This window comes from Opisthocomus hoazin, chromosome 2, assembly GCF_030867145.1.
Source record: "Opisthocomus hoazin isolate bOpiHoa1 chromosome 2, bOpiHoa1.hap1, whole genome shotgun sequence".
NCBI classification, from domain to species: Eukaryota; Metazoa; Chordata; class Aves; order Opisthocomiformes; family Opisthocomidae; genus Opisthocomus; species Opisthocomus hoazin.
In genome coordinates this window covers 1144368-1158823 of record NC_134415.1, presented here as the reverse complement: position 1 = coordinate 1158823, position 14456 = coordinate 1144368, and the positions used below count along the sequence as shown (strand labels likewise).

The following is a 14456-nucleotide window of genomic DNA, read 5'->3' as shown; positions in this document are numbered from 1 at the left end:
CGGAGGTGCACACTAATGAGACAGCACCTTTGGAGGAAGCATCACCGCAGCAAAGCGTGCCCAGGGTGGTGCCTTAACCTCAGCATTCCGAACACCGGAGGAGACCTCCCCGAGCAGCTCCCACCCGGAACGCAGCAGACGCAGGGACGCGCTGCCTGGCTGGCAGCTCAGCCTCAGCCGAGCCGCGGCTCACGGCCACGGCCGCCGCGCAGCCACGCAGCGCCCAGCAGCCGCGAGCGAGCCGAGCCAGCCGCTCGGCCGCCCTCACGCAGAGCCCCTGCCGCCTCCGTGCCCACAGCAGGCAACAGAGCGGGACCCACGACCCCGGCTGCGAGCCGCCGCCGGCCAGGGCCGGTCAGCCAGCGCCCGCGCGTTTTAACACAGGGCACCCTTACCGGCGGACACTGACACAGGATTCGGACAGTCACAGCTCCAAACGTACAAATAACCATCTGACATCTGAAACCCCACAGGCCTTGTCACAGAAGGGCGTTTTTTTGTTGTTTTGGTTTTGTTGTTCAAATAAAAGGACAGTCATCCTAGTCACATATAACGTATGTTTTTGGACTAGATGACCCACAGAGGTCCCTTCCAACCCCCACTATTCTGTGATTCTGTGTACATGGACTTGCTTTTCACTTTCACATGCCCGTGTCCCCAGTCACTTAACTTTTTTTTTTTCCCCTGTTATTCCTAACAGTGCTGACAAATACTCAAAAACCCACCTGCACAACTAGTGACAGAATTCTGTAAAGTTGCCACTCCAAACTGCAGCCGTGATTTCTCGACTCAGACCTATGAAGCTGCCAAACCGCAGCAGCGCGCTTGTGAGTAGAGGCAGATTTTGGAAGCAACAGGCCTGGGCCGTGCAATTTATTCCCAGAAGACAAGAGTAACGATGGCTGGTCAGCCTTCCAGTCTGACACAGAACAACTTTACCATTCGTTAGCATATGCTAAATATATTCCATTTCAACATACGTGTCGGCACCAGAGCTTTACTATTTGTTCACACGTAGTATTTTTCACAGAACGTAAATGCTGAGCACCCTATAATTAGGGCAGCAATAACAGGGCTTGGTTAATAAGATGCACTACAAAATACATATTATTTAACATCAGTAACCCCACTTTGTAAGCTTAACTGAATGTTTGTTACAACTTTCCATTGGAAATCAAAGTGTACCTGATGGTATTGCAGAGACTGAAATGTATTAAAGTACTGCTAATACATAATACCTCAATTCTGTACAGCATGTAAAGGTAGTAAAACATCCTGAACACAGGGCAGTTAAATTTTTCCACTCTTTTCATCAAGCTTTGCGTAGGTACCAAGGATAATTTTTTAATTCCTTTTTAGCCTTACTATAAAAAAAAAACCAACAAAACAAAGCCGGAGAGTCCAAAGAAATGGAATTATCTATTCACTGTGACGACCCGGCACCAGGCAAAGGTCAAGACTGGCACTGAGCGAAGCCTGTCTTTCGTGAAACCTTACGCCATTTCTGCTTGCAAGGTGAGCAGCGACGTGTCAACAAGCAAGCTGTAGGTCAGGAACCCCTGACCAGTTCAAATGCTCCCACACGGAGCGAGGCACAACAGATTTGAAGCTGTCGCACTGCACGAAGCTATTGAGTTCTTCACTTTAGAACTGCAAAGCTGCCTGCCCTCCTCTTTGAAATCAGCAATTTTAAGAAAAAAAAGTCTGTCTGTCATAACAATGTGCAGGAAAAATGAATGATGCCCTCTCCTCACATACTGTTCTAGTGGAGACTCTTGACTAAACGTAGGAAGCAATGGGAAAAAGCAGTGTCCTGAGCAAGACTGGCAGAGGCCAGCAGCCTGCGGCCGTCCGGCTGCGCAGCCCCCTCCTCAGGGACTGGCAGCCAGTGCCCTCAGAGCACAGAGCTGACTCCCCGCCGGCGTGCCAACACCCATCGTATGGGCTTCACGAGGGGACAAAACCCAGCATTTCGCCTGTCCATCACTGGACAGCCTGCCCTTTTCTTAAGCAGTATTGTCTGATTGGTGTGAAAATTGCTAGTTCTCCTCACTGCCTAATGAGAGGTGCATTCAGACTAAGCAAAAAATGCCTTGGTCTTAATAAAGTTACACATTCATTAGCTTCTGATGAATGCCTGGCACCCCTCTCCCCTCCCCAACAGTCTCCTTCAAGTACCTCCAGGCTCTAATCACAATACTCTCAGTAATTAAGGCTTTGATTTTAAATTTGTCTAAAGCCGCCGAGAGAGATGTTCTGATTACCAGCTGAGCCTCAGCTACAAACCAGTTGAGGACTTCCCTTGCTTTCTGGGGGAATTTGCCAGCAAGTTTCAAGATCTGATGCTAGTTAAGTGATTTCGCCACGTGACAAAGATTTCCAATTCATTACTTCTGCTCACAGGCTCACACAGGAGAGCAACGTTTTCTACAGAGCAAACCCGGGTGCTTTATTTTCCAGCATGGCAGTCCTTGTATTCTGTTGCGGATTCTGCAACCCCTAGCACTGTGGAAAGGGAAAAGCAGATGGGCAGTTTACTCTAAGAGATGGTATTGAGTACTATATAGCTGTCACACTACAGGTTGTCACTGGTTTAGTCATTAATTCCTTCCCACATACAGTAAGGTTTCTTTCATAACTACCACTGGACAATCAGGTTTGTAGATACAAAATACACTTACAAAATATACATACAAATTAACCTGCATTTCTTATCTCATCCAAGTTTCAAAGTCGTTCAGTCAAAAAACTGGCAAAATCCCCAATATTCACTTTTCTAAATAACGTTGACCCCAGATGAAAGGAAAAGTTTTTAAAAAACAATTAGCATAACTTTACCTTCCGTGACAGAATACTATTACTGCTGTATTTTACAGTTTGAAGCACATTAGCAGTCTGAAGCAGAACCTGCAAAGAGAGAAGCCCCTTGAAAAAATAAAATAAAAGGTGGTTATTCTTCAAAGGCACCGACTGTCAAGGACGTTGGTCATCGTGTACTGCAAGACTACGGACTTCACCCCTAAGGCTAATTACGGAGCTCACCCCTACAGCTAATTACGGAGTTCACCCCTAAGGCTAATTCATCAGGAGAAGAGGCGAGAGCCAACAACGAGAAGTGTACTTACTCTAAACTGATAAATGTCACTCGTTCTCACTTTGGTCTGAGATCATCGTGACTTGACTACAACTTCCAAATCTTTATTTTTAGAAGAAACATCTTATTTGGATGCATCGCAAGCTGCATCATAATCAATGATTATGAAATTCTTCCTCCTGCAGCAACAATGCTATAGCAACAAAAAGTCCACTCTGAAGAAATAAACTACTGACTGATGGCCACTGCCTCAGGAGAGCAAAAGAGCTATAGAAAGACTAGGAATGGACTGAATGACAATATATTTTATCAAGAAAATTATTTGGTACTCAATACCAGTTTACAACCAATATTATACAATCTGGCATTCAAATATATTATACTATCATACTGCAGTATCACCTGATGAAAACATCCATGGTCAAGTACTCTGTGCTCCAAAATGATCAGGCAACAGACAACTCAGAAGAGGTAACGGGCATTAAAGCGCTGACTGGATCAGCCTGCGGCTTTTAACGTGTCTGAAATTCTAGCTGCTCTGCCGTACAGAGCTTGACCTTGTTGAAGACAGCTTTCCTTTTCCTACTAAACTTCAAAAAGCCAGGTGACTCCGAAGGTCTCGGCTCCTCTCTGCTTTTTCTCAAAGACAAAACTCCGGTAACTGATGCTCCCTATTCTCCTTTGAACAGCTACCAGAAAAAAAGAAAAGGTGGGGTGAATCAGCCCGAAAGCACCGCTTCCCCAGGCACTGAGCCTGCCCGAGCTGGCCAGGGAGCACAGGATCTGCAGCACAGCGCGAGGAGCCCGTGGGCACCGCACGCAGCCGCCACCTGCACACGGCCCTAGGCAACCCTGCCCGGGGACGGGCGCGAGACCAGAGACCCTCCAGCCGCCCCCTCCAGCCCCCACCGGTCAGGGACTCTGCACCAGCCATCTCGCGGGCTCCAGGACCCACAGGAATGCTGAACGGAGAGGGCGGAACAGGCAGCTGCGACCAACGTCGTGGCAGAGAACGTGCCGACCATAGCTGGCAGCGGCGACGGCCACGGCGCACGCACGGGTACTGCCCGGCCGCGAGCACGGACCGGCGGGCCCTGCGTAGCTGGACAGACCTCCCTCCAGCCAGACCCAGGGTGAGACCCATCCGCAGAACGCGAGCGGCACAGCTCCAGCACCAGCGCACCGCGGTCACAGCGGCTCCCACAGCTGGCGTGCAACGCGTCGGGCCACTCCGGGTTCTGGCCAGGCTACTACGAACGAGAGGGAGTGCGGGGGATTACGACACGCGGGCAAGGAATTCCCAGAAATCCGAGTAACCTTAACTCTTCTAAGTGCTTTCTACGCAAGGGTCTGCAAACGAGACGTTTCCAGGGGAAGGGGTCTCCTCAGAGGCAGGTTTGTCCTTCTCCCCACGCTGCCGTGGCTGCCTGCGAGCACTGCTCCTGCTGACACAGGAGACGTGCTCTCCCACGCCGCGCAGCCACTGCGCACAGCTTCTGCGGATGCACCAGCGCATCGCTGTTAATGACCATCTTCAACGTACACACGCGCACTACTTACGGCGAGACGTCACTGCTGGACCATCAAGCTTGGGGTCTCAGTCTCTAATTGCAAGCTTTCTGCAGAACAGACACCTAAATGTGTTAGTTTATGGTATCTGGGAACACAAATGAACCAGAACTAGCATTTTTACTCAGAAAAAAGTTACATAACCTAACTCCCAAGGAGCGACCCTGCCCCAGAATTACCATTCCTAAAACAAGGAGGGAGCAGGGACAAACTTCAGTTCTGCCCATAAATGAAGATAAGGATTGCATTACGGATAAAAATACAACGTATTTTAAAAACCATGTTTAAACTGGAAAAAGCAGAATGAACTTTTAAGTACTCGCTTTCTTTAAGGTATCAGTACTTCTCTGCGCAGTTGTTAGTTTGAGAATTCATTTGTTGCAAACTACATTTTCGTATATTCCACATAGTGGAGATTTACTTTGTTAGACATGTAATCAGAAGTCTGAACATCTAATTAACCTACCAGCCAAATGGTGGTACTTTCAAGAGTAGATCGAATAGTTTTATAAAAACTAGGTGAAGTTTGCAAACTCCTAAAGGGAGGCAGTATTTTCACTACATCTCCTGCCCCAGGACATCTATTTTTTAAAAAAAAGCAATACATTGAAATATATAAAAATTTTACTACTATTACTAGTCACAAACAAAGCTATGTAATTAAGATTGTTCGCATACTGGCAACCACACACTTTGCTTCACAGTACAGCATGGACACCCACACAACCTGGTACGTCGGGTGAAGCAGGCCGGAATTTTAACATCTCCTACCACCCCCCAGCTATAGGAAATCTGTATTTCAAAATCCCGTACAAAAACATCACCTCTGCAAGTTCTGTTTACCCATTTACAGTTTAAAACCCTGTAACAGTAGGACTCGTTTATAAGTTAAATGTCCCCTCAGCCAAGGGATGGAAGGAATTCAGGACGTGAACTATGTTTCAAAAAAGAAACCTTCATAAATCAAGCATTTAAGACAGTATCACCCTCTTGCTCTACAGAGCCTAGACAACCAAAAACTCTGTAAGTCAGAACAGGTCTTTGCTCAAAAGCTGGCAATCTAAACCTCCAGCAAGTGACAGGCAGAATGAGACAAAGGGTGGGGACAGTATTACAGCAGATTATGAAAATAAGAGGCATCAAATGCAGTTTGAAAACAACACAGTCATAAGCTCTGGGAAGTCTGATATTTTTAACTGGGTAGACATTTTTAATTGTTATGTGTTACATACGTATTCTGTGGCTGATCAGATAAGGAAAAGGGGATTTTCTAAAGAAAGAACCAAAAGAAATGAGACCCCTTCTGGGAACACAGAGGACAGGAGTACTGTTAGGCGCGCGTTTCAAAACTGCAGTGGAGATGCCGGTGCAACTTCAGCAGCAGTAACCAGAGGTGGAGGAACACAGCCAGAAAATAAACCTGCAAAAACACATTCCTTCCAGGAGTTACTACCAGAGCAACTTGAGATTCAGGACAGTTCCATCCCGAGAAGTGCAGTTTCCCTGCTGACAGGGGCAGAGTGTGTACACTGCAGGAGAGGGCAGGGAACAGCCCCAGCTCCACTGCAGCTCCACCAGAGCCGCAGCCCAGCTGCACAGCGCTGCCTGGTTCACTCGGACACGATCCTCTCCCAGAAACGCATTCAACGCTTTTTCCAATCCACGCTACTTGCACAGATCACTACTTTGGTATTGCAATGCAGGAAAGTTATGACGAACACCTTGAGGTTAACAGCTCCACCTTAGAAAAACACATTTAACCTCAATTCTTACCATTCCCTTGTGAAACACGACACAATTAGAAGTTGGTTATTAATGAAGAATTCTTTGTAACTGCTAGTTAGACTCCCAGTTGCACCACTACGGAGCACGCACATTTACCTTCTCTAGCGTAGGTGGTGTTACGTACTAAGACCTCAAAAAACACTAGATAATGAAAGAATAAGAGACATGAGCTTACCCTCCGTTAGGAAATAAAACCATGCATCTGAAAGCACACTGCCTTTCAAGAGCTTACCTTCTTCTTGTCCCTCATGGAGCCCTTCCCTCGGACCATGATCTTACACCCTGTTTCCGCCTCGAGCTGTTTGGCTGTTAGTCCTCTGGGCCCAAGGATTCTTCCAACGAAGTTAAACTGGGGGAGGTGAAAAAAAGATCACTATTATAAGAGCAAGTAAACAAAATTAATTTAAAATTTAACAAGATCTGTCTCTAAAATATCAAGTGTTTATCGGTTTAGAACAATGCACTAATTAAAGAATGAGGTAAGTACTATTTTCATACGATACCTACGCGACCCCTGCTCTGCAGCATACAGCTTTTGGGTGAAAATCGGTTTTCAAGGTTAAGATCCAGCCCTGACTTCCTCCTCACTAAGTCGCACGAGCTCTTACAGAGCCCACGGACCACCCTCCCGCCAGTAACGCCAACTAGATGATCCCTAAGGTCCCTTCCAACCCTTACCATTCCACGAATCTGTGACACGCTGAGCAGCGGGCCCACAGCGTGCACCGCACCGCCGGACACGCAGGCACTGCCTGCGCCGCTGGGCACGCACGTGGCACACGAGCGGGCCCGTGGCACACCGCCGGCACGCACATGGCCCACGGCACCAGGCACAGGCCAGCCCCGCCACGGCTCGGGGCCTGCAGGAGGGCCCTCGGCCAGCGCCCACCGCTCCCCGCCCGCAGCCAGCACCCCTCGCAGCCCTCCACGCCATCGGGGCTCGGTTCGGCAGCACGCTGCTGCCAGAAGCTCTGCTCTGTCCACCCACGCCGCCGCATTTCCTCCAGAAAACCATCAGAGGCTTGGCATGTATTCACTGCAGTTTTGCGGGCAACCCCTCTGGAAAACACTGTATCTGCCATATATAGATATATACATACTGCATGCATGTATATATATGCATATATGGGTTTATACAGACATATGAATCCTAGAATCATTAAGGTTGGAAAAGACCTCTCAGACCATCCAGACCAACCGCCAACCCAACACCCCCACGCCTGCTAAACCACGTCCCCAGGTGCCACATCCACACGTTTTTTGAACCCCCCCAGGGATGGGGACTCCACCACCGCCCTAAGCAGCCTGGGCCAGTGCCTGCCCACTCTGTCAGTGAAGACATTTTTCCCAACATCCAACCTCAACCTCCCCTGACGCTCCTTGAGGCCGCTCACAAAAGCACGTGTCGTTTTTCGTAAGCTGCCTCCTCTACTCCGTTGCGCACACAAACAGAGCGAGCATTTCACGTTTAGCTGGCTAACGTCAATACAGCAGACGCCCCCCGCCCACACGTAACACCAAGGCACCGCCATTTAGCCACACATAACAGTATTTCCTAGTTACTTTCCAGGGTTTTTTCTCTTTCATTATTTTCAATCGCACATTCTGAAAATTATGACTTAAATAAAAAAAGCATTAAGTGAAGACTGCATTAAGAACATACAGCAGTACTCTGTGTCAACCACAGCGCAAAGATGAAGCACCAGGCTCAAAGGAGACATAAACCCAGAAATTTCAGACTGAAGATCAAATTCCAAGAAGATATTAAGAGAACAGAAACTCTGCAGTAAGGACTGAAGTCTGGGTATTTTAGATCCTGGTAAACACTGCTATTCACCGGGATTATGAAGAAGTTGTTGGCTTTCATTTCCTCAGCTAATTGAAACTGGGTTTGAGTATGACAACGCATTTGAAATCCTTCTAAAACTGCAAAGACCAGGAACGATTTAGGAGTGAGCAGAAATTACAAACACAAGCAAATTAAAGTTCTTCAGCAAAACCAACTGTGGTTCACAGCGGCTGAACTGTTCACAGGGAAGACAGACTCCCAAAGTTATTTAGTGTCCCAAGCTCAAAGACCAAAGACCCACTATAAAGTCTGAATCAGCTGAGGGGGGGGCGAAGATCAGAGGCCCTTGGGAACGCTACACAAACTGCGGAGCACAGGAAATTAAGGGCGATTCACTACGACTGGATAAAGCAACGGAGCTCGTGTTCGCCCCTCCTCTCAGCCCGAGCGCGGGGGTGCCCAAGCAGAGCCGGCGGCTGTCACAGCCCAGCGCCCAGGACAGCAGCAGCACAGGAAAACGAGACCGAGCTGTGCTAAGGCCTCCCCGCCGCCGACTGCTACGAGCTGGAGCAGAAACGGGCCCCATTCCTACAGCGCATGGGAAATGCAGTGTTTAGGACACCTTCCACGCAACTTACACTCTGAGGAACTCGGGGGAATCTAGTAGTACTAAACTTCCCACTATTATCGTGCCTTTTGTATTGTGTGTTTTCCTTTGAAACCCGAAAGATATGGCAAGATGTGATTTATCTGATGAAAAAAAATTCTTTCCTTCATTACCAGAGAAGAATTTGAAAAAATCTAATTCGATTAAAATACCCAAATCTAGCAAGGAAAAAACATAAGCACATGCATTTGGTTAAACAACTACTTTGCTTAATTAAAAAATAATTTATTCCACCATCTTATAGCAAATGTTCCAATGATTTACTATACATTGAATTTGCAGAGCTAATTGTCACTGGAAAAAAGCCAACCCAAACTATTCTTAAAGTCTATTTCGACTTAAGGAAATCAAGAAAAGTCTTCTAAAGCTTGTATGTTCCACAGATACGACGCATATTTGAGCACAAACGTTTCATACACAGCCCAACATTATTTTAAGGAAAATCTCAGGAAAACCTCAGTAGTTCCTCACTCTATCAAAGAACAAAAGATGCTCTATGCTTCATGCTGACTTTAACTAAGACTACTTTAAGACACAATAATAAACATTTAAATTCAGAAAAAATTCTAAACACACACACAAGAGTCCTTCCTTTACCAACGATCCACAACAAACGCTTTGCAAGATGCCTACATTTCTGGTGATCCGGCATTCGGTCTCACCTTCTGATCTCCAGCTTAGAAAAATCACAAAAATCCTGTGAATTCCTTAAAAAACACACTGTAGGTGCTACAGCTGAGTACCTGTAACCATAAATGTCCACTCTTGATTACGCTATTTCATTCTTCGCTGCCTGCAGAAACCAGCTTCAGGACAGTTACGCCACACACCAACACGACTTCTCCATTTTGAGACCACCTTTACATAGCATGAACTGTGGTTTTTTAACCATAGCAGGACACAAGACCTTCAGATAACTTCTACATCAGCTAGAAGGCAGCTTAGCCCTTCCCTTATTCATATTTTTTCCCCTCGATTACAGTATTTTCTTTTACAGCTCAGTTTTTTCTTTTACAGCTCAGTTAAGTGTTCCACGTCACTCTGCCAGCTCCAAATTTCCACCAAGACAGAAAACCGTACCCTGTGTTCACCCTTCCCACGCCCACATCACCCTTCAGAGCGTATGCCAACACCCGAACCAAGCTGGAGCACCCCAGAAACGTGCTCCAAAACGCCCTGCAGTTTCAGTTCGCTCCTTCAAGACACGGAGAGCAGCGTTTCCCGCTCGCTGCCTTTTCATCTGCTTTTCCTCACCAAACTCACTCAGCCGAAGGCGCGTGGGTCAGCGGCCAACACACGCCGAGGCCAGCAGCCACGGAGCGCTGGGCGCTGCACGGCGAGGACCCGGCGACCCAGCCCGGCGGCAGCACCGCCAGCCAGCGCGGCCGTGCCCCCGGCGCGCAGCCCTCCGGCCCCGGGAGCGCCCGCGGGGCCGGCTGGAGCCCACCGCAGGCACGGCCGCTGCAGCCGGAGCAGAAGGCGCTCGCCGCGCACGGCACTCGCCACGCGACTCCTCTTCGCGAGCAAGATGACCGTTACTCGCAGGTATGCAGAAGTTTCCCAAAGCTCCAATCCGAGTGCTTGTTTTCATGCACGGTTTTGAGGAAGAAAAGCAGTTCATGCATTTAGTTGAAACACAGCTCTATGCAAATTTGAACTGGAAATACTATGATAGAAGATAAAAAATAGCATTATGCTGACAAGGCACATCATCACCACTCAGGAGACGAGGCTCTGAACCCAGCAAAAGCCTTCACTGACCCAGCAAATCTGGGGTTGCTTTTTGTACCATTTTCTTTTTAAAGGAGTATTGGCTCATGATACTGGTAATAAAGTCATTTTTTCCATAGGATATTTCTGCATTTATTAGAAAAAGCTGAATTGCTTTAAGCTGAGCCTCAGATAATCACAAAACCCATCAGACATACAGCCAATTAGATTTTTTTGAAAGCTTGCAACTAGAAACAAGAACAAAACCACTGGAGGTACGGGAAAACCAAATCCAGCGTATGAAGCCTTACGAAGGTAAGGCCGTACGCTCCCAATGAGGTACTTCAGTGTTTAATACAGAAAACAAAACTTGTGACACAGCATCACAGACAGGTAGCTCTGAGATTACTTTCTCAGAAATGTGATCTGAATCACTTTATAGGAGAACAGAGCTAACTTCAGTGAGCACTTCACCCTACCTTACACTGAATATGCCTTCTAGCAGTAACATTTTCCTATATTTATTCAATTAATGTATCCTGACCAAATACCCATTTTCACAATGGCAACTCTGTCACAAAGCTGCCTTTTTGTTTGTTTGTTTTTTTAACAAGTGCAGCTGTAGTGATGTGTATTTATGTACATATCTATATACACACAGACATACTTTTAGGAGAACATGTAGATCTAAATTATTTTTTTCTTTACTCGAAATGACCACGAATAAACCTGCCACCAACAGTACGGTAACAGCAGCGGCTGATTAAAGGCACAGCATGTCAGCTCACATTGACAGCCCTCCCTCCCCCAGTTTTTCAGCCAAATATTTTCTTGAGCTACTTCGCACTATCGCACTGTCTCCTCCCTTACAGAGCACGATACCACTGCATTTTTGGTAGGCGGCAACTAAGGGAGCAGCAAGTCTCTTTTGCTGTGACTAGAAAACCCCAGATGTATTTCATGCCTTACTGAGTACCTCCAGTGACTCAACACCAGACTCGTCACAACAGAAAACAGCTACACAGCCTTTGCTGAAGAAAAGCTGTAGTAACAACTACTACCAAATAAACACCAGCGCATCTTCCACACAGCTTACTCAGTGACCACACCACAGATCAACTGCAAACAGCGAATGCAAAGTCTACACACGCAGCCACTTGTACACGTTTAAGCAACCAAGTGGGAAAAGGGTAATGTTTCAGGAATAAAATCATTTTGAAATTGCAAAATCTTCCATTAACTGCATTAGCATGTACTGTGAGGAGTAAACACGCCCCGGTGGGATTTGGCAAGTGTTTTACACAGCGAAGAAAACCAGACCATCCGACGAGATTTTGCAGGGAGAGGAGGCTGACGAAGCAGATGGCATCACAAGGGCATTACAAGGGGCAACGGGCACAAACTGAAGCAGAGGAAGCTCCAGCTGAACATGAGGAAGAACTTCTTCCCTCTGAGGGTGACGGAGCCCTGGCCCAGGCTGCCCAGGGAGGCTGTGGAGTCTCCTTCTCTGGAGATATTCCAGACCCGCCTGGACACGGTGCTGTGCCCCCTGCTCTGGGTGACCCTGCTTGGGCAGGGGGTTGGACCGGGTGACCCACAGAGGTCCCTTCCAACCCCGACCATTCTGTGATTCTGTGATCACCTTCGTCAACACCGCGAACAGAGGCAGCAGGAACCACGGCGAGAAGTTAATTTTTACACAGACAAACTTAGGCAGCCGTTCAGACCGCTTGCGCCAACAGTGACGGCGTTTCCCGCGGTCTCTTCCCAGAGACCTCCCGGCAGCACGAGGGGGGCTGCAGACAGCAACGCCCGAGAAGCCCTCCCTCCCCCTCAGCACGGCGTCTGGTCCCCGCAGAGCCACCAAGCAAATGGCCACACGTAGGGCGGAGTGCCGCCACGACACGTACAGTCTGCTTCGGGCAGGCACATCCCCGCGCTCGCTGGGTGCAGCCGACCTGCGCCGCTCCAGTACTACAGCCACAGCCAAGCCAGGGCCTCCGAGTAGTCAGAAATGCTGGGCTGTAAGAAACTCACCCTGTGAGTTACCATGAAATAACCTCTCCATCACTCAAACACAGAAACAAAGCCATTAAGGTACTGGAGAACAAAACACAGAGTACCACCATTCCAAAGTCAGGATCTATCACATCTCCTGTTAGGTACTTTTGTGCCGGATAAACAAAACCAAAACCTCGAGTGCACCACCCAAAACACCTTCGAGATTACTTCCAGTGCGAGAAATTTAATCCCTGCCATTTAGTAAAAGGGCCATTACAGCCAAAGTGATTTAAAGTAGCTCACATGCTCTAAAATTTGAATTGTCACGAAGAAAACAGCACAATCTTTATCACTGGTGGAAAAAAAGAAATAATGAAAAGATTTCTCTTTCTCTTAGTTTAGTAACTGGCCAAGCTTCATTTGCAGTGCATATGTAATTCACTAAGACCGGTCCCATCATTATTTACGGGGATTTTTTTGGGTTCCAAATTCAGTCACCATAATCACTTTTCAACATCAAAGCCAACGAGTAACTCGCCTTGCTACGGGCGAGAACTGGTAATTGTTGTGGGAGTAAGCCAAGCTTAGTCTAGTTCAAAAACTTCTTTAAGTAAAATATTTATTAACGCAAAAATAAAGGATATGAACATAATGGTAATATATTACTAAAACACACAGTATTTTTGCAACAGGAGAAGGAAGCAAACATTCGGTGGTTTGAAGTCTGTGAAAAATTTTAATAAGATGACGGCAAAGAACCCGTGGTGCACAGTAACAGCTCGTTCTCCCCGTCAGATCAAGCACTGCGGCCTCCCCTCCGCGGCAGCAGCACGTGCCTTCGCGCTTTCAGGGATGGATTCCCGTAACAAACCGGTTGCTCCACCTTCAGAGCTGCTCATTTATTGATGATTCTTCCTAGTGAAGCTCTGAGTAACATTAGAGCAGGTGGTACAATAAATAAGAACTTTTTGGAATTTTTCATACTAAAAACCAGGATTTTTTTGTATTTAAATTTTTCTTTTTCACTTAAAAAAATGTAACTCTATTAGCTACAAGAATCACAAGTACTGCACTTTCCAAAGGGCAGCACTGAGCCCTGCACAACTATAAAGTTCCCTTTGCTAGCACCTACATTCTGGCGACATAACATTATTTAACAAATTAAAAACTACTCCAGATTGTGTTCCGGAATATGTCAAAATAAAGCACACCATGTAATTTCAGATAGAAAACTGGGGTGGTTTTAATTGGGTGATAAATTTTAACAAATATATTGCTTGCTACAATAAAAACTGAATTGTTTTTATGAAGCAATACTGTACAGTTAAAGCCCCAAGACAGCGTAGCAACATTAAAGAACATAACCATCTCAAAATAAAAAATCTCAACTTGTTCCATTTCAAGACACCACACCTCTGCAAGGTTGGTTTTACTGCTGGGGCTGACTGGCCAATTACCAGATGATTTACACTGGCCTCTGACTGAGCGCAGTATCAGCCACTGGTGCTCACTCCAACTCTTGTGCTGATCACGGCGGCTGTAAACGAGACAAACCCGATTATCCGGGTGATGTCAACAGAATGCTGTTTTCACTCAGCAGACTGCATCCTAATGCTTAAAATGCTCCTTTAAAAAAAAGCAAAAAGAAAAAAAAAGCATTTAAAAGTATAGCTGGGATTTAGAATGAATTACTAAATCCTCCCCATCCGCATTATTCACCTCTAATAACCTCGGCGCTGCAGGCTTTGAGAGCCTGTTTAACTGACAAACAGCCCTACAAAGCCCATGTAAATACAACGGATCAGATCTGTAACATAGGAAGGGAAAAAAAAGAAAAAAAT

At 46.8% G+C, this 14456-nt stretch overlaps 1 protein-coding gene across 11 annotated transcripts in view; it reads right to left on the bottom strand.

Moving 5' to 3' along the window:
* The window catches only part of QKI (QKI, KH domain containing RNA binding), a 158697-nt gene that overhangs the window by 88238 nt on the left and 56003 nt on the right, over window positions 1-14456 (bottom strand). For all 11 annotated transcript variants that reach the window (XR_012761963.1, XM_075411735.1, XM_075411679.1 and 8 more), the window contains exon 3: window positions 6681-6797. Coding sequence is in view for 10 of the 11 variants with exons in the window: in XM_075411735.1 (XP_075267850.1) it covers window positions 6681-6797 (117 nt within the window). In the remaining variant the exon portion in view is untranslated. The remainder of the gene's footprint in view (window positions 1-6680; window positions 6798-14456) is intronic.